Source organism: Mauremys mutica, chromosome 3, assembly GCF_020497125.1.
Source record: "Mauremys mutica isolate MM-2020 ecotype Southern chromosome 3, ASM2049712v1, whole genome shotgun sequence".
In the NCBI taxonomy this organism is placed as follows: Eukaryota; Metazoa; Chordata; order Testudines; family Geoemydidae; genus Mauremys; species Mauremys mutica.
In genome coordinates, this window is record NC_059074.1 from 22446938 (window position 1) to 22474088 (window position 27151).

General features: G+C 42.3%; 1 protein-coding gene across 1 annotated transcript; it reads right to left on the reverse strand.

The window, feature by feature from the left end:
* Nucleotides 1-887: 887 nt before the first annotated feature.
* TDRD15 (tudor domain containing 15) lies at nt 888-21107 on the reverse strand. Its single transcript, XM_045011704.1, is given in 8 exon segments — nt 888-2525; nt 3642-3775; nt 3777-8365; nt 8423-10036; nt 10808-10908; nt 15535-15625; nt 16216-16392; nt 20845-21107. Coding segments are annotated over 4 exon segments (6438 nt in total). The 5' UTR covers nt 10034-10036; nt 10808-10908; nt 15535-15625; nt 16216-16392; nt 20845-21107; the 3' UTR covers nt 888-2421.
* Nucleotides 21108-27151: the final 6044 nt, after the last annotated feature.

Consider the following 27151-nt stretch of genomic DNA (forward strand, 5'->3'; position numbering starts at 1 on the left):
TGAGGTTTAGGCATGAGATAGGCATCTGGGAACCTGCCTGAGGCAGTGCACACACCCAGAACCAGAAACTGTAGGGGACTTTTACAGCAAGAATGTAGACACCGAGTGAGTTTAGGTGCTTTCAGGATTAGATGGCAACAAAATGGGGGCTTTGTAGATAGCAGTGGGGCCTAAAACTATGACTTAGGTGCCTAAATCCCTGATATAGGCACTGAAGTTCCTTTGTGGATCTTGCCCCAAGTGCCTCGGATGTGAAATTGCTAAATACCCTAGCCTTCCCACCCTTGCTTGGGAGCATCTGTGGTCATCAATTTGGGATGGTGACATTTTTAAGATCAATTCAAACAGAAGATTAGCTCAGGTCTGCTACCAAATTAGACAGGCCTCAAGATCATTTGCAACAAAAGTGAGAATGGATACTTCCACTGATGTTGGTTGACTGACAAAAGTGGCAAGGCAGTTTACGGAGTTTTTCCTTGTCTTTAAACCTAAAGATTTAATTTTCTGACTTGCCTTTTTGCTTGACCGCCACTTCCAAAGACCCTTAAGTGCCAGAATTCCTCTCCAATGAAATCCCCACATCCCCATTCTCTCTCCCCACTCCCTATCCATCTTCAATGGAGAGCCCCTCTTCCACTCTCTCCCCGGCTCATCATTTATCCTAGCTAAGGACTGAACACAAGTTCCCTTGGGACATGGTTCAGGGAGGATTACCAAAATCAGCAAGAGGTAATTCCCTCTATGGAGACTAATGCATATGCAATCATATGGTACTTGTCAGTTGAGTAAATTGCCACTTTCTCAAACATCGCCTTATGAATTGCCACACTATCTTAAGACCTCCCTCTTTTTAAAAAAAGGCATATTAAAATTAGGCTTATACAGTATTATGAATTACTTTAGTGAAGACAATTTTTATTTAAACAAGATAACACAGTTTACACACAAAATATATACTGAAAAACGTTTTCAGAAAATAAATGCACATAATTCTAACCAGATTTGAAATGTTGGTACTTATCCTTTTTCACATCATTTACCAACCACCTAAACCTAAGTGAACCTCAAAACGAAATTAATTATTCAAAATAATTTCGCCATGGCTTGCCATATCCAACACATTAAAACTCTGGAGATTTACTATGTGTATGACAGAGAGTAAACACAAGCTGTATTAATATATGCATGTATAAAATATTTGAGCTTACTATGTTTTTTCTAACATAATACAACCATTTTGCTGTAATATGTATATATCATCAATAGAAAATTAAACAATTATATTGTATAAGCAATACTAGGCAATATATACAAATTAAAAATATACACTCAAATGATTAGCAATAAAAAAGCTCTCTTATGATCAAATTTAATGAAACATAAGCTTCAGTTATATTTAGTATCAAGTTTGGTTAAAAGCCAATGGGAAAAATATTCTTTAGGATTTTCAGGCTTAAAAGTATGTCAATTCCTTTCAAATACAAACACCTGAAAACAAAGTTGATTAAGTTAAATTAAAGTGTTGCATTTTCTCCCTTCCAATACACAGCACAAATGCTACTGTAGCTGGGATAAAAGAGGAAAATTAATGAGAGCTGCACAAGAGTATGCAATGCCAAAGCATGGTCCAACACACTTAGGTATGGTATAAACCCTAAAATGGTTATAATCTAGATTTGGACTTAAAGAAGGTCCCTCCCCCACCCCGGTATTATACACACAGACACGCACTCAAAAATACACACACACACACAACACTTTTCCATGTTTGAAACTTTACTAAAGACATTCAGCAATCTTTTAAATTAATTTACACACTTTCAATTTCTAGAACATTTGGTTGAAATTAATAAACATTTGGAACTGCTGTTTTACAATGGTTGTCATTTGTATGCTACACTTCATAATATTTGGTCGACGTATTAGAATTACTTACAAATAAATTTAAAAACGTGGCCACATTAACAATATTCTAATATTGGAAAAAAAATCCAGTAGCCTACCATAATTAACAGTGAAATTAACAGCTGTAGATGTGGCCAGGTCCTGTTCAGCTTTACTTAACAAAAAAACCCCAACACAAACAAACAAAAAAAGATGAAAATAAATGTGCTTATCCTTCCAACTTTGCAAACAAATGCACATAATTCAAAATTACCTAAGAATATAAAGAAATGATATAAAAATATAAGTTACTTTAACTATGAGGAAAATGATTTTTAAGATATTCACAAGCAGATGCAAAATGTTTAATCAGATCCAAAGTAATACTATCGATATTTCATCATGCTACACACAAATTAACAATGATGAATTTCAATGTATGTTTTTACTTTGTTATTAATAGAATACTGTAGTTTAATCTAAGTTCTGAAATGGATTTTAGCATTTTAAAAGAATTTTAGACCTATTTTGAATAGTTTACCAATGGCAGCAAGAGAAGTTAAATTCTAGTTGATGTAATGAGAAGCTTTCATATCCTTTATTTTCCCCAGGTGGCAGGACATTATCCAATCCTTCTGTATCTAGAAAAATCTATAATTTCAGTATTTACATTTTGGGGGGGGGGGGGGAATGTATATCCCATAATATCCAGTCCATATTTAACATACATTTCTTAAATCTTGCGTGTGTATAATACAGCAGCTGCACTATTTGAAATGTCTATTAAAGATGAAACATTTTCCATTCTAATCTAACATTTTCACATACACATAACTGTGAGAAGATTTACCCTTTTGGCCTAAAGTTCTTCATGCTGGGTCTCTGTCCAAATGTAAATTTTTTAGGGAAGTTTGAGCAAAGTTTCTGCAACCATTCTGAAGGTATGAGGTGTTAATAAAAAAACCCAAAATAAAGGAAAAAAACAACATTTTTACCATAGTTATATTATTGGAAATGTCCATTTGTAAAGAGTTTTTAGCATCCTTACATGAGGACTGATATTACAAAACAATCATTTTCCGAAACTGTCCCCTTTTCCCCATGGAAGAAAAAATTGAAAACTTCTAATATCCATTCCAATATATCAAAGATAGTAATAGGGCTAGATTCCATCTGCCCTTGTGTGCACGCAGTGTGTAGAGAAGTGGGAGTATGGAATTTGCACACACACACACACACACACACACACAGGGCACAGGGGCCAGGTAAAATTCTGGTCCCTATTTTGAGTAGGCAGAACCCCATTGCATGGTGCAAAGCCACTTTGCCCCCAACTCAAGCGTCTCCCTAAATGGCACCATCTAGCTCTTAAGACCTCATCCCAAACCAGGAGAAGTCAATGGAAGTCATTCCATTGAGTTTAATGTGTTGGTTCAGGCCCGTATTTACTGATCCTTCTTCTAGAAATAAGAAGCTGTTAGGCATTAAAATTATGTACCTTTCCTTCATTACAAAAATAATTTGGTTTCGTGCCTCTTTGTGATAAGCCTTCCTGGGTATATAAAAACAGAAATAAAGGCCACAATTTGCATTGGCATCAAAGGGAAGTAAAACCTATTTGAAATCAGAATGAGGCCTAAAAGCTTTATAATGTAAATAAACGTAACTCTTGCAAACATATATTACAGAGCTGAGGTAAAAGTTCAATCTGTATTACTGTCCTGAAAAAAGTACTTTTAACACTGAAGCCTACTTACTATTCATATATTCTTTTGATGCCACCTCTTTACTAATCTTCATTTCCCTCATTCTGGTGTTCATGTCAGCAGAGTCACATGTCTCATTCATTGCTTCTGGAGGCAGATTTTCAGTAAGACTTTCTGTGGAAATGGTTACATTTCTTATCATCCGAAAATTGCATAAATAAATTTGTGTCACACTTAAGTTAATCGTTTGCAGTATTTTTGCCATTACTATATGAACTTGGTTTCTTCCAGGGACATTTTCTAGAATGTGCTTTAGTGGTAGAATTACTTCTTGAAACTGTACCACGGGCATTTCTATGTTGCAGATCTGGTGTTTGCTGCTGTGCATTCTCTTTTTTACGTACCAAGAAACTCCTTTCAGTACGGCTATGTTTTGCTTCGGAAATTTACAGAAAACGTGATTGCTGTGCTGCACTTTGAAGTTGTGAACATGGTTCAATTGGTTTTGTATTGTCATGTCCAAGAAGGCAGCATGTACTTTTACAGTAGATAGCATGACCACCTGCAACCAAGGTATCTGCTAGATTACTCTGCTCACACAGAACATCTACCTCTAGTTTCATTCCAGAACCATACTGCTTAAACTGGAAAATCAGGCCTTGTTTACATAGAAATTCCTGAAACACAAGCTTAGCTTCATCACTCCAGTGTTTCCCTTTAGCAGGAATCACACCAGATAAGAAGCAAGAGTAAGATAATCGTGGTAAACAAATAAGTTCTTCTGGAACAACTTTCAGTTTGTCAATATCTGAGTAGGGAATATATGCAGGAAAGCCATAATCAATAAACATTAGAACAACAGACTGAGTTGAAATTTCAGAAACTTCTACCCTGTTCCACTGTGTTTCCATCCCAAACTTGATCAAACAACTTGCACCAGGAGTCACAAGGTCCTGTGGCAAAGTTGGCAAATTGCCTGGAAGGTCGGAAAGTAGCATAAACAAGGTTTTCATAGTGTCAAATAAGTCTTCTAATTGAATACAGAAGTTTGAAGGATCAGTAACTGTAGTTGCAAATCCAGGGTATTGATTACCACTTTGGAGTAGCGCCCATGTAACTGAATTTATTCTAAAAGACAGTACAGATGTCTTAGAAGCCTCGTTATTTGCACTTTCTGTACAATTAGGTTTGTTGATCTTGCCTTGCCCAGAGATCTGATTCAAATATTCCAAAAGTAGAATCCCATCTACTAAGATATCTACTTCCCAGATACAAGAAGATTCCAAGTATCTCAGAAACAGGAGCTTTATTTCACGATATGCAATTTTATTTATCACATAGTCACATGACATTTTACCTGAATTTTGAATCCAAATCCATTTACATAATATGGCTTGTTTAGGAATACACTTGATCTCATTACTGAGCATTTTTGTATTACGCAAGGATACCATTTCACATCTACCACGATCCATGAAGAAAACTAACATTTTCTCCTCACTAATAAGCTTCATCACTTTTGATCGGTACCACTTCAAGGTGTTTTTAGATTTTGTCAAGCATTCCAGTCCTTCTTGAATATTTTCTACTGCAATCAAACGGTTTCTCTTTGCTTCTTTGGCAACCATTACATTTAAATCCGAAAATGTTTGCCTATTTCTCATTAATTTTACATGGAAATTTCTACATTTTGAAATATGAATTATTTCTGCCATTTCTAGTTGTCCAGGATTTAGCTCTTGGTTAGGGATTTTAGAGAGGATTTCAGAGTTGTTTCTAGTCTCAACAGCCTCATATTTGTTATGAACTCTAGAGTTCTTTCTTAGTTCTGCATTTGTGACTGGAATGTCTTGTTCTGTATTAGTTTCCATATTTAGCATTGGTGTGTTCTGTAATCCTGAGCTGTCATGTCTCTGCATTAACTCATTAACCACAGACTTTCCATCACAAATTATATCTACCTCCCACTGTTGTTCATATTGTTGCAAAAATACACAAGTAATTTGTTTATTATTTACTTTTCTGGAAAAGTAGAACATATCATTGCTGCTCCAGCTTCTATCAGGATGAGTACTTTTTACTCTACTAAGGAAACAATGGATACTGAACCTTGGCAAAGTTACGAACTTTCCTTGAATTTTGTAGATTTTTGATGGACTCACAACTGCTGTATTACCATAGTCAATGAATTCTACCTCATAGGATTTTCCTGATCTAACTGTTTTAATAACTGCTCTATATAAGAAACAATCAATTACATATTCTGCTAAAACAAGATCCCCTGCCACAAGTTCATTCAGGTAATTTTCATGGTCTACATTTATTTTTCCTTCATTTAGTTCTTCTGCAAGTTGAATGATTACGTTTTCATCCTCTGCGAGCTGAATATAGAAACTAGATGGGCTATTTATATTGGAAATGTACCCTGCTAACTGAGAATTCAGCTCAATGTTACGTGGAGGAAGATTGATATATTTGGGTCTACTTACCCTACCTTCTTGTTGACCTGTATAATTTAGTTTGTTGGTGCAAAATTCAGTCATAATATTTACAGGTATTTCCTGCAAATTGAAAACAGGGCAAAGTAGAGATTCAGGAGTAAATATTCCATCTGCATTTTTTTCTTTGTGTTCCAAAGATATATTCATAACATTTTTACAAACTGGCTCTTTATTGCCATGGAATGTTGGTAGTGTAAAGGGCATACTGCACAATTTTTGTGGAACAAGCACAGTTTGTTCTTTATCTTCAAAAGCCTCTTGAACACCAGTCTGAAAAGATATATCATGTACTTCAGGTTTTATTTCAGTTTTCAAGGCAATTCTCTCAATATTTTTATCTTTTGTTTCATTACCTTCATCAGGTTTTACTTTGTGCACCTCCCTACTATTTTCAGCAGACTGCTCTGTACAACTTTTCACATGCTCCAATTCCTCTGTGTACTTTTTCTCATTCTCAGACAATAATTGTAGAATTTTCTGATTTATCTGGATATGTCCATCATATAGCTTCACACCAATCTGGCCATCTGACTCTCTGGATACTACTACTGCCTTCAATAGTTTACCCATGAAATTCTCCTCAAACCATTTATTGACTTCTACTGGAATTTCTCTCTCTCTAAGATCTGACAGATAACATTTAATGGCTTGCATGGGTGTCAATAGTAAATCTGTGGCATGACCTGGAATAGGCATCAGTTTGTCTCTCACTACCATCTGTTTATTCCCAAAGTCCACAAAATAGGCCAGTACATAGGATGATGATCCCATGGAAGATGCCAAAGCTCTGTAAAAAGGACCATCTTCAAAATATTTCGCTATGCATAATCGTATTTTTTTCGGGTCATATTCTGAACTGTTTGGTAGGTTACTAATCTCTGCAATCTTCTTCACCAATTTGTCTATAATTTCAGTGTTACGATTAAGCTGGCAATAAAATTTTGCAGGGCTGTATATATGCGTTATATATACTTCCTCTTCACTTCCTACTTTTATATTAAAAGATGAGTAGCAAAAACTATACAGAAAAACTGATGGTTTAAGTGCTTTTGTGAATCCAAAAAATTGGGACTGGCCATGGCCATGCTCTATGAGAAACTGCTGTGCACCAATAAATGGAGTCTGTAAATCAACTAAATTATACAAGCAGTTAGGCCTTATAAGAATTAGAGCATAAATGACGCAAGTCAATAGCCCACTGGAAGCAGAAATGAAGTCTCCAAAATCCTTACACGCCTCTTTAGTCCAAATGAATGGGTAAAATAGTGAGGGTTCATTTATGTTCTTAAGACTACATGTAAAAGCTTGACTTTCCAAAGTTAAAAAATCTGGAAGAATAGCTTGAATATCCTTAAGTAAAACTCTTTCCTGATTACCATAGTCTACAAATATCACATCAACTTCATTTCTGGATACTTGTTTCAGAAAAGCTGCTCTGTACCACTTTCCATCCTTGGAGTGTTTTGCAACACAGGCAATCTGGCCAGTTTTATAGGGATTGCTATGCACTTCATAATAATTCTGAATTTGCTCCATTAAATTCATTAGTTCTGATAATTTGCTTTGCAACTGACAAAAAAAATGGGATGGAGAAATAATATGAGAACATATGACATCAAGAACTGCTCCTGGTTTGAACATTAACTCTTTATAAGAGCCCATACGGTCACTTCTCCCAGATATTATATAATGCTTTCTGGAAAGAGTACTTTCCCAATTTGGAAAAGATTCAAGTGATTCTCTTGCCACAGAAAAAGTGTTTAGTAACTGTTTGTTGTTACAGATATTTCTAGTTGCTGATACTTTACTTTTAGGTATAACGTATGTACCTCGTGTATTTATATATTTTTTGTTATTGTTTTTTGAATTTAGGCCTTTAGAATTTTTCACAAAGTTCAAAAGAGAATCCGGTTGCACTTCCCAGTACTCAGCATATCCAGCCTGAACCATATGCATGACAACATCTATTTGTTCCAAGCCATCCATAAATTGTGCATTAACAATGTACTTGCCATTTTGCTTTGCAATGACATAAAGCAAGAGTTGTTTGTCAAATACAACCTTTTTAAAGAAATCTGTTTCTTTTTTAACCCATACATCCTCAATGGGAAATGCATGAGCAAGTGCACAATGCATGGCAAGTGCTGGTAATTTACAAAACTCTGGAAGCAAAGTTTTCACATCATGAATGGGTACAGTATCTGTATTTCCAAAATCCAAAAAATAAACGTTAATGTTTACACCTTCCACTTCAGTGATAAGTCCTCGATAGTACTCCATGTCTTTGCTATACCGGGCACAGCAGAATAACCCAGGCTTTGGGTTTTCAACAATCTTATCATAAACTCCATAGCTATTATACACATCTGCAATATTTTTCATCAAGGTTTGAAACTCATTGTTGTAGTCATTAGTTTGAATCCAGAAGTTTGATGGATTCAACACATATTCGACAAAAGCAACATGAACAGAATCTATTTTCATTTCTACTGTTTTGCAATAGATTGATAAAGAAGGGTCCTTTTCAATTAAGCAGTTTCCCATTTGTTCTGTGTTTCCAATCAAACTCTCAACTGAAACACAGATCTCTTCATAAGCTTTGATATCTCCAAGTATATTAGTGACATCTGTACTAGAAACTAGGGAACATGCTTGAATTACCTCATTCACCTGTTGTGGATATTTAGCATTAACTTCAGATTCTTGACTATATAATGTAACATAATACAAACATTCATTGGCATTGAACAAATCAATGCTGGCATACACAGCAGTCTGTCCTAACAAGGCCTGTTTAAATTCTTTTAGTTGAGAATTTCTTTTTACAGCTTCACTCTGATCACTGAAACATGACAGTGCACACTGAAATGAAATCATTGGTAAGGAAGTGAATTCTGGTTGAAGTCTCAGAACATGATTGGAAGGCACAGCTTCACTGGTGCCAAAATCCATGAACCAGACCTTTACTTGGTCATCAGAGAGGAGCTGCTGTATCACTCCCCGGTGCCACTGTCCTTTTTGTCTTTTTGCAGCACAGAGAGCTCCAAAACTATCACAAGATGGAACATTTTCCCTACTGACAGCTTCATAATGCAAAGTCATTGTTGTGGTCAAGTCTTCTAGCCCTTTCTGCCATTTTAGCATCTGACAATAAAATTTGCTTGGACTGATTGCAAGAGTTATTTTTACCTTCTCTACACTGCCAACAGATAAAGAAGGCAGGAATCTATCCAGAATTGGCTGAAATGCTGGTAGATTTTCAGCATTGCTGAAAGAGGATGACTCTGGCCTTGTGTACTTCTGTTGCAGCAAATCTGGCATGTGTTTGCAAAGGAGCTCTTGAGGTAATTCCTTTAACATTTCTACAATAAGACGAAACGAATATCCATCAACAAGTTTTCCTAATTGCAGTTCAAGAACATCGCTAGTGACTTTCGGTACTTCCAGGAGAAACAATTGGTATGGTAAAATGGCTTGCACGTGACCTTTAATCTGTAATCCTATTAGAGAAGAAAAATAATTTAGAGCTTTTGGACCCCATTTTTCCCCAACTGGAAGTATGTTTGCAAAAACACCACACACCACCTTTGGAGGCAGCTGGAACCATTCACCACATGCAGAAGAAACATTTATTTCATTAACTATTAGCACTTTCCCAATGTCTATGAGAAACACGTCACAGATTTCCCCTCTCTTTTCCAGCACTCTTCCTCTATGCCATTCTCTATTTATGTCCTCCACCAAACAAAACTCGCCAATGCCAATACCGTCCTTTACTTTGGATACATGCTGTATTTCCTTTTGCAATATGTGGTAATCAAAGTCGTATTCTGTATTATATTTCCCCTGAAATGTCACAAGCACTTCCTTTGGATGGCACTCTACGTGAGTTACCTTCAGATCCATGTCTAAAAATTTTGGTGGTGGAGACAAAGAATCCATTGTCTACAAAATAAAAAGATCAGTTTTGATAATCATCTAGTTTTCAATTCACTTTTACATTAACCGTGTTTAATTTCTTAAAGCAATTTGTATTCAGTATATCTTTAACAGTGCATTTTGCACAAAATAAATAAATACAATAAACGTTTACTGATTTTAATTCTAATTTTTCCACTTCTCTAGGTACATTTGGCACAACTCTCCCTCAGATGTTGTCTGCATGTGCTCCTCACAGACAAAGAGTGCGTCCTGGACTTACTATTGTGCTTTCTGACTTTATCACCCTACATGGAGCAATCCAGAGTGGTCCTCAAAGAGACAAAAATTCCTCATCTCTATTCATTTTATAACAGACACATTTGCAAAATAAGAACACAGGAGGCTCAGTATTTCTGCACAAAACAAGAAGTGGAAGTGACATTTCTCTGTCATTCATGTTATCTCTGCTAATTCTACAACTGGACTGCCTTTCACTCTGCAGGTAGTCTGGAGACATTCCAGAGCTTTAACAGTGGGACTCAAGAGCTGAACCCCCACATACCTGACAGCTCATCTGAAGGTTTGACTCTGTCGAGAAGACAAATCACAAAGATTCAGTGCTCTGTCTGAACAACTTTTTTGTTATTTACACTGAGGTATGCCCCCCTCCCCTTCCACTTCTTGCTATTAGCTTTATTTGAGGGATTTTTATTTCCCCAAGACAAACATCTCTCTCTCTCCCCGCCCCTTTCCTCCTCCTCCTTCAGCAGGATCAATCTGTGGTCCTGTGCTTACCTCTTTTGATGGAATTACAACTTTTAGTATAGCTGCAAATGTGTTATTCTTTATAATGTACTTCCCATGTCTTTTTGGAGAAATAATTGGAAGTCACAGTTCTACCAAAGGAAAAAAAGGTTTTATGTTAATTATATGTTGAATGCCTCCTTTATTGTACTTACTTGTAGTACTCCATAACATAACAGTGGATTTTATAAAAAAAATTAAATATTTTCACATCACTTTTAAACGAAATGCCCTGACCTACATTGAACCAAGTCTCCAAGGTTCAGATTGACTAGAACTTTATTCAAATGTAATGCAACTGATCTGACTTCACATTCTTTCAATCAATATCATGCCCCTGCAGTTTCACACCACCAGCATCACATGCCTATACGCTAAATATGATATTCCGGTTAATAATTAACGATAGGCAGATTGTCAAACACATTCGCCCACTGTCCAAGAGCAAGCTGATAGGAATCAATCCTTGTCAAGCAGAGGCTTAGTTTCTCAGAAACTAAGCTTTTGATTTTTTAAAAATATGTATTTCTAGCTCTTGAGGAAGGTAACATAAGAACACAAGAATGCCCAATACCAGTGATTCATCTGGCCCAGTATCCTGTCTGCTAACAGTGGTCAGGCCAGATACTTGAGAAGGCATGAAGAGAACAGGGCAATTATTGAGTGATTCTCTGTCATCCAGTCCCAGCTTTTGAGGTTTAGGGACTCCCGAGCATGGGGCTGCATCCCAGACCATCCTGACTAAAGCCATTAATGGACTTATCTTCCATGGACTTATTTCTTTTTTTGAACCCAGTTATACTTTTTTGGCTTTCACAGCATCCCCTGGCAATGAGTTCCACAGTCTGACTGTGAGTTGTGTACACCATAGATTTTTATAATGGCATTATGATTTTTTTTCCATTTTAACTATCCCTTTTCTAATAGTTCCTAACATTCTGCTAGCTTTATTGCCTGCTGTTTGACTTGGAGAAGATGTTTTCAGAGAACTATCCACAATGACTCCAAGATCTCTTTCTTGAGTGGTACTGTAACGGCTAATTTCGAGCATGTCATTTTGTATGTATACTTGGAATTACGCTTTCCAATGTACATTACTTTGAATTTAACACCAAACTTAATCGGCCATTTTGTTGCCCACTCACCGTTTTGTAAGATCCCTCCACAGTAAGCTTTTATCTTAACTATCTTGAGTAATTTTGTATCATTTGCAAACTTTGCCACCTCACTATTTAGCCCTTTTTCCAGTTCATTTATGAGTATGTTGAACAGCACTGGTCCCAGTAGATTCTTGAGGGCTGCCCTATTTACCTCTCTCCACTGTGAAAACTGACTATTTCGTACCTTTTGTTTCCTAGCCTTTAACCCAGCCTTACTGAGCCACAAGAGGCCCTTCCCCCCCCCCCCCCATCCTATGACTGCTTACTTTGCTTATAAGCCTTTGGTGAAGGATCTTGTTAAAGGCTTTCTAAAAGTCCAAGCACACTATGTCCATTGGATCATCCTTGTCCACATACTTGCTGACCCGCTCAAAAAATTTCAAAAGATTGGTGAGTTCCTTTTACAAAAGCTATATTGACTCTTTCCCAACATATCATGTTCATCTATATGTCTGATAATTCTATTATTTACTGTAGTTTCAGCTAAATTGTCTGATACTAAATTTAGGCTTATCGGCCTGTAATTAACAGGATCACCTGCAGAGCCTCTTTTTAAAAAAAAATCAACATTACATTAGCTATTTTCCAGCCATCTAGTAGAAAGACTGATTTAAGTGATAGGTTACATTGCAGTTAGTAGCTCTGCAATTTCACATCTGAGTTACTTCAGATCTCTTGGGATAATACCATCTGGTCCGGGTGACTTATTACTGTTTAATGTATCTATTTGTTCCAAAATCTCTATTCAACAACTCAATATGGGACAGTTCCTCAGATTTATCACCTAAAAAGAATGGCTCTGGTGTGGGAATCTCCCTCACATCCTCTACAGTGAAGACTAATACAAATAATTAATTTAGCTTCTGTGCAATGACCTTGTCTTTCTTGAGTGCTACTTTAGCACCTTGATTGTTCAGTGGCCCTACTGATTGTTTGGCAGGCTTCCTGCTTCCAAAGTACTTTAAAAAATTTGGCTGTTAGTCTGTGCACCTTTTGGCCCGCTTAATTACATTTTTACACTTGACTTGCCAGAGTTTATGCTCCTTTCTATTTTCCTCAGTGGGATTTGACTTCCAATTTTTAAAGGATATCTTTTTGTCTCTAAATGGCTCTTATACTCTGCTGTTTAGCTATGGTGACATTATTTTGGTCCTCTTACTATGTTTTTATTATTAATTTATTATTATTAATTATTATTAATATTTGGGGTATAATTAGTTTGAGTCTCTACTAAGCTGTTTTTTTTTAAAGTTTCCATGCCACTTGCATTTCATTCTGATGATTGTCCCTTTTAATTTTCATTTAACTAGCTTCCTCAATTTTGTGTTGTTCCCCCTTTTGAAGTTAAATGCTACTGTGGTGGGTTTCTTTGTTATTTTGCTCCCTGCAAGTATGTTAAATATAACTACATTATAGTCACTACTACTGAGCAGTTCAGCTACATTCACCTCTTGGACCAGATCCTGTGCTCCACTTAGAACTAAACGAAGAATTGCCTCTCCATTTGTGGGTTCCAGAATTAGCTGCTCTCAGAAGCAGTCATTAATGGTGTCTAGATCTCATCTTTGCATTCCTTCCTGAATAACCTTGTGAATGTCTACTACTGCAGTTGTGTCTTCCTCAATCAGCAGACAGCCTACAACACAAAGGTCTGGCCATGCTTTTATTCAACTTAAGGGGACATTAATTGGCTAGTTATCCAGTTAGTCACTCTTCCAATTTATTGAAATATTAATAAAGGACCCAATTCTGCAAAATTCTGTATGATCTCATCTTTCACTGACATCAACAGCTGAAAGAGTTACAGAATGGGCTTGGGGAAAACAGAGAAGAGCTTGGGTATAGATGTGGCTTCTTTTTCTCCCTTCTCCCCACCACTCCTTTTTGGAAATGAAGTCCATTCTCACATTCCCTTTTGCGCTATCAAATTACCTCTGCAGGAGAATCTTATAAAGGATGACAACCCATACTTTATAACCTATACAGGTTATTGTCCTTATTTACATTGTGAGAGTTGAATGCTGCAAGGAACAGAAATATTCAGGAACAAGGTAGGAAGTATGAGAAATAAGCAACAGAGGGTTCAGTGCGAGGGAAAAAAAGAAGACAGATGAGAAAGATGCAGGGACAAAACAAACAGAGCAGAAGACTTAACAAAAGATTGAGTTGGCTGTCTCCATAGTCCAAAACCAGCGTAAAGCGGTGAGTCTCAAACTTTTGTACTAGTGACCCCAACCCCCAGTTTGAGAACCCTTGGTGTAAAGCAGGGGTCCCCAACCTTTTCAGGACCAGGGACCGGTCATGCCTGCGGAGGGAGCGCTCGTCCCGCGGCTCGGGTAGACCTCCCGCAGGCGTGCCTGCGGGAGGTCCACCGGCTCCGGTTGAGCTGCCGCAGGCATGACTGCGGACGGTTCGCTGGTCGCGCGGCTCAGCTGGACTGCCCGCAGGCATGCCTGCGGCAGCTCAACCGGAGCCAGTGGACCTCCCGCAGGCGTGCCTGCGGGCGGTCCAGCTGAGCCGCGCGACCAGCGAACCGTCCGCAGTCATGCCTGCGGGAGGTCCACCGGAGCCCCGGGAGCAGCGGACCTCCCGCAGGCATGACTGCGGAGGGAGCGCTCGTCCCGCGGCTCAGGTAGACCTCCCGCAGGAGGTCCACTGGGTCGGTTCGCGGCCCGGTTTGTAAGAGGCCGCGGACCGGGGGTTGGGGACCCCTGGTGTAAAGAATACTAGACAGAATTCAGCCCCTGAGGACAACAGGGTGGGTGAGTATGGAGGCAATGCACTCAGTCCCCAGAGGGAGGAAGCAAAGCATTTGTGTGTGGCAACCCTTTCTTGCCAACTGAAATATCAGAATGTCTGGGCTCTAGAGCAGAGGTTCCGATTTTTTTTTTTTGCGCTGTGCACCCGTCTCTGAGAAATAATATTTCCACAGAAGCCTGGTGTCCAAGGGTGCACCCCAGCCAGGATGCCTCACTGCACCCCAGCCTATGAACATCCCATGCCCGTGATATGTTCCGGGCAGGTGACCCCAGCAGAAAACAACAGCTTGGCTGCACCTCTCTCCTCATATCCCTGATTCTGGGACCTCCCGCCGCATCACTTACAGGACACAGGCTCCTCCAGCCTTGGCGTGATCCACAGCATGCAGGCAAAAGAGCCTGAATGGGCAGAGAGGAACTACCACCCACAGGGGTGCATGGATATTAGCCTCTGGAGATGCAAGCAAGCTGGAATGCCTCTTCCCCCACCTCCTGCGAAGGAAGAGGCCACACCTTCTCCCTCCTCCTTGTTCTTCCAGCCTGACAACTGGACCGGGAGACTCAGCTAATGAGAGATCATTCTTATTCCTCTCTCTGCTTACCTCACCATGTCACAGCAGGAATACCCCACAGTTTGAAAACCAATGCTCTATAAATCATGCATAGCCATCATAAGGTTGAAGAGGTGTTGCCATGCTGTTACCTCCAATGCTGGCAATCTAAAAATAGACTGATAAAACAAAAGCCCTTTCACTCCTTATAAAAAAAAAAACAGTAATTTTGTGTACACTTAACTCACCAGTACATGCACTCTGGTGTACATTTATAGATCACCCAAAATGCACATGTAGAAGCCCCTCTCCTATGCACTTCAGCTACTCCACAGCTGTCTGCAGGGGATGAGACAAGGGTTAGGGTGAAAGTTACAGAAAACTGAGGAGCAACTGAAATCCAGGGACAGAATGAAAACCATTATGCCATTTTCCAGTCCCTTCTGCTACAACAATGACAACTTTATATCAGATCTCTTACTCCTACGGTAATTCTGTGCCAAAAAAATAAAAATTCTCTGCACAGTATTTTAAAATTCTGCATATTTTATTTGTCGAAATAACATACAGTAACTCTTAACGTTGTTGTTATAGTCTCTCCCATTCAGCCAGGCACATTTGTCCCTGCCCCATGTGTCCCTGCACTCCCCTTTCCCCTGCGGCCCTACACCCCCATTTAGCCACCCCTTCTCCCCCATCTTCAAAAATCCCTGCACCCCCCACTCAGCCAACCTTCCTCCCTCCATCCCCACATGGCCCTGAACCTCCACTCCATTAGCTCCTGTGACCTCGCCCAAGTCTGTCCCCCCACTAGCTCTTCTGAACTCAAGTCTATGTGACCGCCCAGCAGCCTCATGTGCCCCGCTCTGCCCATATTCTCTCCTGCCCAACCCCTCCCCCCCACCACCCTGTATCCTGGCTCACCTCACCTAGCCCCACAGGCAGGGTGCTGTGAGGAACACAGCCTCTCCTCTTCGCTATCCACGGCTGGTTGCTCCGTCCAGTGAGCGGGCTACCCTCTCTTGTGGTGCCACAGTAGCCCTTGGTGGGAGAAAGGTGTAATTACAGCACGTGGCAGAATCTATTTTCTGCAGAGAAAAAAAAACCTGCAGGGGATATGATTAACTCTATACTAACTGTATTTCATTTTTTTTTAGCATGATCAATACACAAAGAAAGCCTAACCAATTTACTGATGCCTTCATAATCAAGTATATACTAGGCATGTAAAATAGCAAAACCGGTAAGCATTAAGTCTTATTGGTTAACCCACCTTAACCATTAACCCCCAGCCTCCAGCTGGCGGGAGCAGCCCCAATCCCAGCCCCGAGCTGGCAGGAGCAGCCCCAGCCCCAGCCCCAGCCGGCCAATCCAGGCTGGTGCAGCAACCACCCCAGCTGACCTCATCAGCATCCTGGCCCCACGCCCACAAGACGGAGCAACCACAGCCCCAGCCCCTCTCCCTTTCATCAGTTAAACAATATAATTTTAATTGTTTAACAGATTCACTTTTTAAACGACATTTACATCCCTAGTATCTACTATGTTAAGAGAAATAAATGTCTTTATTTCTGTTAGAATATAGGTTTGTTTGTCAGCCTGAGATAGAATTTTGGGTTTGACTTTTTGATACTCTTATCTTATACTAATATGTGTAAACAAAGGACAAAGACACTGTATGTTACATCTGCCCGCAAGCAGATGGGTTGAAAAAAGATAAGAGATGGAATTAAAGTGTTATAGTACACTCCCACCATACCCTGTGTGAGGATACAATGGAAGGCTGCCTGGCTCTTTCCTCAAGCCAAGGTCAAGCAACCAGTGAGGAGGGGTAAAGTGGGCTGGGGGGGAGGTGGGGGGGCACAAGAAACACTAAAAGCCAAATAAAGACCTGGCCTTGGCCAAAGCACAACCTCACTCCTTACCCCTCCCATGGGATATAAAAAAGATGGGACAAAGACCCCAGACCCACTTCCCCCCAAAAAGGAACATGACCATAAATTGTAAGGAGTGGGACTGTGGGTGTGCATTGCAGGTATATTTGGGCCTTCTAAGAAAGAGGAAATGGAAATGGGGACACAGGCAAGACTCTGCGCAGTCAGAGCTGGAAGGGGGACATAGGGTAAACGTTCTTTGGCGTCAGAGCTGGGAACGGAACACCAGGAAACAGACTCTGCTGGCATGTACTTATGGATATGCTTGCTGGAAACTAACCCCATTAAACACTGCATTGCCTGCACTTCAGATTTCTGGTCCTCTGCTTTCTGTCTGCATGACAAGAACCAGGGGAGAGGGTAAAGGGAGCATCCTCTAACAATTTCTATGGGCCTATGATAAACAGATTATCATGTTTATTACAGAGTCAACCAGAAACAGAGCTCCACTGTATACAGATCAAGACACACATTCCCTACAGAAAGACACTTACAGTCTAAATCAAAAGCCAGACAAAGGACAAACCATACTAGCAAAATGAACAATGTAAAATTGGTAGGGCCCTACCAAATTCACAGCCATGAAAAAAGTGTCAGACTGTGAAATCTGTTCTCCCCCTGTGAAATCTCACCTTTTGTGTGCTTTTACTCTATCCTATACAGATTTCATGGGAGAGACCAGTGTTCCTCAAACTGGGAGTCCTGACCCAAAAGGGGGTCACAGTATTGTCACCCTTACTTCTGCACTGCCTTTAGAGCTGGGTGGCCAGAGAGTGGCGGCTGCTGGCCGGGCACATGGTTCTAAGGGCAGCGCCCCGCCAGCCACAGCACAGAAGTAAGGGTGGCAATATCATATCATGCGACCCTTCCTTCTGCACTGCTGCACTGAGAGGTCGTTGGCCGGAGAGTGGCAGCTGCTGACCAAGGGCCCAGCTCTAAAGGCAGCAGCACAGAAGTAAGGGTGGGAATACCATATTATTACATTCTTTCGTCTGCGCTGTTGCTGGTGGCAACTCATAGAATCATAGAATCTCAGGGTTGGAAGGGACCTCAGGAGGTCATCTAGTCCAACCCACTGCTCAAAGCAGGACCAAACCCAACTAAGTCATCCCAGCCAGGGCTTTGTCAAGCCTGACCTTAAAAACCTCTAAGGAAGGAGATTCCACTACCTCCCTAGGTAACCCATTCCAGTTCTTCACCACCCTACTAGTGAAAAAGTTTTTCCTAATATCCAACCTAAACCTCCCCCTCTGCAACTTGAGACCATTACTCCTTGTTCTGTCATCTTCTACCACTGAGAACAGTCTAGATCCATCCTCTTTGGAACCCCCTTTCAGGTAGTTGAAAGCAGCTATCATTCCCCCCTCATTCTTCTCTTCTCCGCATTCAGACCTGCTCTCCAGCCACCCAGCTCTGAAGGCAGCGCAGAAGTAAGGGTAGCAGTACTGCAACTCCCCTACAACAACTTTGCAAATAAAAAAAAAAGCCCACACACTCCTTTTTGGGTCAGGATCCCTACAGTTACAACACTGTGAAATTTCAGATTTAAATATCTGAAATCATGAAATTGATGATTTTTTAAATCCTGTGACCGTGAAATTGACTGAAATGGACCGTTAATTTAGTAGGACCCTAGATATCAGCAATTCTCTCTCTTTCTCATTATGTGGGGGAAATTAACTATCACAGCCCTTTCTTTTGGTTACTGAGGCTAGGTCTACACTGCGGGGGGGGGAGGGGTCGACCTAAGATACGCAACTTCAGCTACATGAATAGCATAGGTGAAGTCAGTGTATCTTAGGTCGACTTACCTGGCTATGAGGACGGCGGCGAGTCGACCGCTGCCACTCCCCCGTTGACTCCGCTTCCACCTCTCGCTGCGGTGAAGTTCCGGAGTCGACGGCAGAGTGATCAGGGATTGATTTTATTGCATCTACACTAGACACAATAAATCAATCCCCGATAGATTGATCGCTACCTGCCGATCTGGCGGGTAGTGTAGACATACCCTGAAATTATTACCATGGGGAATTTATACATTTACTGAAAAGAAAAAATTACTCATCACACTTAAAGCTCTCTTGTTTAGTGGTTGGCCTGATTCAAGATCACTGGCAACATTCCGTGACTGTTTGAAAAACTGAAGAGTTGCCTAAATAAAACTTTCTTGCTCTAGACCAGAGGTCGGCAACCTACGGCACGCGTGCCAAACATGGCACGCGAGCCGATTTTGAGCGGCACGCAGCTGCCTGCCGCAGTCCTGGCCCCCAGCCACACTCAGCCCCCCCGCCCACCGCTCTCCCCTGCGGGGGCAGGAGGCAGAAGCTTGGTTCTGCGGCAGCCAAGCTTCCCCGTTCCCCGCTTCTTCCCCCAGCGTGCTTTCCTGCCTCACCCCCTCTCCGTCTCTGAGCCAATCAGCTGATGGCCCTAGCAATGGGGAGGGGGAAGAGCGGCAACGTGCACACAGCTCCCTAGAGATGACAGCGAGAGGTAGGGATGGGGCCTTGGGGAAGGGGGTGGAACAGGGCACATCCCTTCCAGCCCCCTGCCATGAGCTGCTCAGGACAGGGGGCTGGGAGCACCCCTATGGGCCGAGCACCCCAGCCCTCTGCCCTGACCCCCCGCACACACTCAGCATTCTGCCCTGCACCCCCACACACACACCCCCAGCCCTCTGCCCTGACCCCCCCACACTCAGCATTCTGCCCTGCACCCCCATACCTCCCAGCCCTCTGCCCTGACCTCCCCCACACACACACTCAGCCTTCTGCCGTGCAGCCCCCATACCCCCAGCCTTGACCCTTGAACCCACACACTCAGCCTTCTGCCGTGCACCCCCTACACCCCCAGGCCCTCTGCCCTGAACCCCCCCACCCCAACACACACCCAGCCCTCTGCCCTGCATCCCACAGCCCCATCCCTCTGCCCTGAACCCCCCACACACACACCCAGCCCTCTGCCCTGACCCTTGACCCCCCCACACACCCAGCCCTCTGCCCTGATCCCTGAATTGCCCCCACCCCAGCCTTCTGCCCTGAACCCCCCACCCCCAGTCTGGGGTCCCGGCCGCAGGCCCTGCTCAGCCCGCGGCCGGCCTAGGTGAACAGAACCCCAGGCTGGGAGCGAGCTGAGCAGGCTGGCGGCGTAAGATCAGCGTTTTAATTTAATTTTAAATGAGGCTTCTTAAACGTTTTGAAAACCTTGTTTACTTAACATACAATAGTTTAGTTATATATTACAGACGTATAGAAAGAGACCTTCTAAAAACGTTACAATGTATGACTGGCACGGGAAACCTTAAATGAGAGTGAATAAATGAAGACTGGGCACACAGCACTTCTGCAAGGTTGCCGACCCCTGCTCTAGACACAGCTCTACTGATGACAGGAACAAACAGAACTTCAGTTAGAGGCAACAAACAGCGCCTGGTTGTTAAGAAGAGTCTGACCCAAAGGCAGACAATTCTTGGCGAAAAAAACCCTTGTTTTTAACCGTCTCCAGACCTGGCTTCCCGTGCGTGGCTTGTAATGACAGCACCATCCACGGCCACTAGCCTCTCAGCCAGAGCCCCCGTGGCCTGCCCGTGTCCGGCCCCGGGTCAAAGCCAGGCGTACAGACACCAACCTGCCGTTTGAGACGGCCGGAGAAAACTCTCCCTTCAACACGTCTAAAGGACCGTGTGCGTCAATGTCCGCGCCGCCGCGACTTGCGGACCAGCCCAGCCCAGCCCGCGCTGCACGGAAGGCGGGAACAGGCAGCACGCGCGCCGGACAGTTAACGGGGCTTTCAGGGGACGCTGCAGCGCGAGGCGCCACAGCGGTTCTGCCCGCGGAGCCCTGGGCTTGGCCGGGGGGACGTGCCTCAGAGGCGCCGCGCTCAGCGGGGCCGAAGCTTACGGGCCACGGGGTTCCGCTGGCACCGGGAGGCGCTGCTGGGGCTGTGGAGGGGACGCGCTGGCCGCACGAAGTGTGCCTGGGCGGCTGCTCCTTTACCCGGGGTCGGACGGGCACTGACGCCTGCTCGAGGCGCCGCGGCCGCAGGGAGAGATCGGTCTGCGGGCGCCACCCACAGCCGGCAAAATGGCGGCGCAACTGCCTGTGGCGAACGCCGCTCTGCCGGGCGCATGCGCCGTGGGCCGCGCTGACGCCCGCGTTGGGAGGCTGAGGCAGAGCTGGGGGTGAGGCGGGAAGGGGCGGTTGAAGGTTCCTCTAGTTGCGTGGGGGTTGGCTGTTGCTGGGCTATGGATCCCCTGAGTCCCCTCCATTCACCCACAGGGGTCCTCAGCATGGGGCTGGGCCTGGCTGGCTGGCGGGGCTCACCCAGAACCCCATGCTTGCTTCACCAGGCCCTTCTCCAGAGTGGGGTCAGGCCAATATCCAGCACCTCTGAAAACCCACCTGAAAAATGTTCCTCGCTGCCTCTACAAGCCCATCCTGGGTGTGGGCTGTTGCGCCCACCCGGCGCCCCGCTGCCCCCTTGGGTTCACATTAGCAGCCTCTTCCTCCTTCCAATAATGAGCAAAACATAAGCACTCACAGCATCTAATGAGGTGGCCACACCAAGGGAATAAATAGCAAGTTAGACCACAGAGTCCTTGAAATGCTGTTGGATGCTAAGAACTGTTGTTGGGATGAATTAATCGATCATAGTCTCCAAGCATGTGGCCCTCAACTTTGCCAGAGTTTTGTCTGTCACTGCTACTCAGGGATCTTGGTGGACCGTGGATAAGAAGAGCTAGCCCTGGCAACCTTGGGAGACATTAAAGCTTTCCGTGCAATAAATGGAAATATTCCTATTTGGAAAGCATTACTAATACAAGCTTAGGAGAGAGATGGGACTATTTGGTCTTGATACTATATATTTTGTTCAAATCAGAGGAAAGATCATGCCAACCTGGAGTTAGTTCTCTCTAAAACTCCCTTTAAAACTCCTTTAGGTTATCGTAGTTAAAACATCCATGATAACAGAGTTCAAATATTTTGTAGCAATAGATTAGTTCCTTAAAATAGATATTTCTAAATGCCTATCATTGAGCTGTCTAAAAGGATGGAAATGTATGTTTCTAGCATTACTTCATAGTATGAAAGTTATTAAATTTGCCTCATTATATGACCATTAATAAACTTGCTCCCTTTCTATATTTTTCCTGTTTTTGCAGGAAAGACAATCCATCATATCTGAACACTTTGAACATGTCTCCTGTGCAGCCTTGTTAGTAGTACATGGTGCATTAATGTCCAGGAAGGAGATGTTTACATTTAATCTTTCAGGATAGAGAAGCTCACTAACTCTTGGCTGGACACCAAATTCTAGCCCTCATTTACTTCTAAGTGTTGTACCAACCTGGAAATAGGTCTATGCCTTTGGATTGCCATGGAGATGTCAATTATTTAGGTGTGTGAAGTCATGCCACTTTCCAAGAAGCTACTGCAGCAGCATCCCTGATGGGGTCTGTGGTTGCTTTTTTAAGCAGCTTAAAAGGGCTGAAGTATTTTTAAATGTCTATATGAGTGAATGGCCACAGAAGCTGTAAAATATGTACCAAGGTCTGATGCAAATGAATAATAGCATTTCCAAATAAAACTAAAACATCTGGGCTAGATTCACAAAAAGGACTTAGGCACCTAACTGCCATTTTAGGTGCCTAAATCCAGAATCAGTCCCTTGTGAGATTCACAATGCCCCCCCCACTCCCACCCACACACACACACTCAGCTCAGCTGCCACCTAACCCAGCAGGCAGCCAAACTCATTGCCTACATTTCTGCAATAAAATTCCCTGTGCAAGTGTATTTCAACCACACACCTGGTGACCGGATGCCTAAGCCTCGGAGTGATTCATGCACTGGGAAAAGATAAGCATTCCTCTACCTAACTGACCCATGGGCCCTGAGCCAGTAAGATTGCTCAGACCTTGTCTACTGGATTGGGCCCCTATATGTGAGCTTGCCCAAAACAACTGGGGGTGGTGCCTCTCTCATAGAACAGTAGAACACCTTCAACAGGTGAGACTGAGGGAGTCTCATATCATAATATGTGCCATAGGGCAGTGGTTAGGGCCTGCACCTGAGCAGTAGCGGATCCCTATTAAAGTCACGTTTCCCCACATGAACGGCAAATTTCAACTGGGGGTCTTCCACGTCCCAGCTGAGTACCCTACACTAACCACTGGATTAAGAGTTATACGGGAAGGCCTCCTCCTGGCTTCCTGCTAAAACAGCATAAGCACTTAATGCCAAGACAGGGTTTTCAGAGGGAACTATCTCCTTGCACACTGGACTTAGTCACCTATGCCTAAAAAGGGATGGGGTTTAGCACATATACCCTGCAGCTTGGCATCTCCCACTGCCTGGTTTAGGTGAGGAGCTGCCTAGGGTGCTGACTTTTGTGAATCCCATTCTGAGGCACTTATCTCTTTCCATTCATTATATAGGGAGCCTAGGCACTTAACTTGGGCTTTGTGAATCCCATGATTTTCTGAGGGCCTAAAAATTTGGCGTGGCAATATTCAGCATCACCACACATAAGTTTCTTTGTGAATCTAGCCCATGGTGAATGACTCAGATTTGTTATTCTTTGTAATAATCTTCCATAGATAAGAGAACAAATGCTGGTGTTGTATAAGGAATGGGAGAAATAAAAATAATCTCTTATTCAAGAACCTTGAATGGGAAAAAATCCATTTAACCATAGCTACAGATATGGAACTAACTGTTGGGTGAAGAGACTATTTTCTTTTCTAGTGCAGCTGTGCACTACAGCTAAACCTTTACACAAAAGGATTTCATACGTCACAAACTCTGGTAGAAGTTCTGCTATCTTTATATAGGCAGAGATTTGGAAGAGAAAAAAGTACAAAACAACCACACCAAAATTGAGGCTAGAGCAGAGGTGTTGGAACAATTTGTATTGTGGGGGTGCTGAGAGCAATTAAATCAAACTGTAAATGCTATATATAATGAAAATCACTTCAAGCCAGGGGGTGCTGCAGCACCCCCCACATCCCTAGCTCCAGCACCTATGGGCTAGTCCTAGTGTACTTTTTCCCACTCTTTCTTTGAAAAGGCCTAATCTAATCCACAGTAATCACTGTATGGTGCTGATAACAGAGCAGCAGCCACCAGGTGGCAGAAACAACCAAAGGTGGCCCTTAGTGAAATACTAGACAATATACCAGTATTGTTTCAACAGTTTGACCAATGAAGCAATTAATTCAGCCTGTCCAGTCCTGAAATACAAGTGCATATATGTATGGGGAACTCTAAAGATCACATTTGCTCTATTAGAAATGTTTTCAGATAATTGCTATAATTTGTATTAACACAAGCATCTTGATTTATGTACAGAATGCAGTTCCCTTTGAAAATATATTATATAATACATTACTCTTGTAGTCTCTATATTTTTGCAAATTATCTTTATATCATCAGTAACCTATTACACAGTTATAAACTCAGCAGTTTATACATCAAAGAGCAGTCAGTGGAAGCCACAGCTATGAAATCATAACAGAAGAAGCCAATATCTTCTACTACAACTTAAAATGTATATAGCACTTTACAAGCAATTAATGACTCCTCATAACACCCCAAGCAGGTAAAGTATAATCCACATTGTATAGATGGGGTAACAGACAAAGGAGTTAAGTGGCTTGTCTCTGGCCACAGTGAAGTAACTGGGAGGAATTCTAATAAGAGGGATTGTTATTCAGATTATTCTGTTTTACCCTTAGGACTTGTTTACACACACAAGTTGTGTCGCTTTAACTATATTGTTAGTTAAAGCAGTACAACCTCCTCCCTCAATGTGTGTGCAGTTATACTGGTATAAAGGTGCTTTATACTGGTATAGCTATTCCCTTATGAGAAGGAGAATAACTATACCTGTATAAGTCACTCTGTACCAATATAACTCCATCCACAGTAGGACTTTTATTATTAAAACTATTTTAGTTTAAAAAAGCTTATGCCCAAATAAATTTGTTAGTCTAAGGTGCCACAAGTACTCCTCATTCTTTTAGCTCTAACCCAAATAGTTACACCGGTAAAACTTATAAGTGTACACAAACCTAAGATTTTTAAAGGGAAAATCAGGGAGTGCACGTGCAGTGTAACTTTGTCATTTTAAAGATTAAATGATATGTCAGATGAATGGTAGAGCAATTTAGTGCATGCATTGATGGTGGGTGATTTAACAGAATTGTGAGTCATGGAATCATATAAACTAAGAGGTGGAAAAAAGACCTATTAAATCATCTAGACTGTCTGGTGAGGAGACAGACTAGATGATCTAATAGGTCTTTAGCATCTTTCATTTCTATGATCCACATCAGTTAACCAAGGTGTGGCCTGAAACCTGCAAACTGGTCCATGTGGAAAAACCCTTATGTTCACACAGAGCCCCATTGGTGCCAATTTTGGGGAGGGGCCTGCCTGAACAGATTTGCTTGAACATTCAAGGCTTTAATTTGTACTCTATTAAACCTGTTCCAAAGAGTTCACCTGTGAGACTTTTGCAAATTCAAAGAGAAATTTCAGGCAATCTTATCCAAATAAACTCTTTGGACTGGGAATTATCTTTGTATATGTTCATATGAGGCCAGATCAACAAAGGGACTTAAGTGCCTACACTCTAAGTCCCAGTTTTAGGCAACACTGCAATCCACAAAACACAGCTCAGCTTCTGCCTGACACTGTATACTCCTAAACTCACCTGGTGCCTAAATTTCCACTGTAAAAATTTCCTAGGTCCCTATGTTCCACCTCTGGGCATGCACACTCTGCTTCACTGTAGGTAACTGGGTGCCTATATCCTTTGCCCCAGTGCGATTCATGAACCCGGGGATGACAGGCGTAGGAGCGTCTATGTTATTTGCAAGGCCTGATCCAGTAGGTGTGCTCTGAGCATGCTTAACTCGGGGGGGAGGGGAGAAGGAGGCCTCCCTCATATCTTTAAATTTGTACAGAGATCTCCCACCTCTCAGGAGAGTGCCCTAGCCACTGAAATATCTAGTGATATTCTCTTTGGCCCAATTAATATTTAATGTTTCAATTATTTAATTAAAGTGGAATGGCTTCAACTGGAGAGACTGAGAAAAAGACACATCAGAATATCCCATAGTCTAGTTGCTAGGGTATTGTCTTGAGAGAGAGATGATCCTTGTTCAAATTCCTTCTCATTCGACTCCGGAGAGAATGGTACCAGACTCTTCTACTTGCTGGTGAGTCCTGACCACTGAGCTAAAGTTTATGAGGGAAGTTTCTCTCTCCTCCCAATCCTCATGAGCACTTTGCATGGACCTAGGTGCCTGCATCACACATTCTCACAAGAAATGGTTTCGGTGCCTAAGTCATCTGATTCCAGAAGAGGGGTTCCTGGCAGTGGATCACAAGCAGAGATAGGTGTTTCCCTGCAGCCCAGACTTAGGCGCTGAACTACATGAGGAAGTGGGATTTAGGACACACCCCTCTCATCAGCATCTCCCATTGGCTAGTTTAGGCAGACCTAACCTAATGTACTGGCTTCTGTAGATCCTATTCTTAGGCACCTAGCTCTCCCCATTCATTATATAGGGAGCCTAGGCACCTAACTCAGACTTTGGGGCTCTCATTGTTGTTCCAGTGCTTTTCTAGGCACCTAAAAGTTAGATATTGCAATGACTAATCCCTTTCTAGATCCAATCCATGGTGCCTAATGTTATGGGACCCCCAATCTTTACTGGGCCCTCTGGGTGGGATTTTAATATAAGTATAACAGAAAATACATTGGAACTGGAAAAGACTTCGCTTGATTAACTCTCCATTTCAAGGCTTGGGTTTGCTGTCCCTAATGACCTGATAGGGGGCTGAACAACCTTAACTCCCACTATCAGAGAGGTAGCCATGTTAATCTGGTTCTGTAAAAGCAGCAAAGAATCCTGTGGCACCTTATA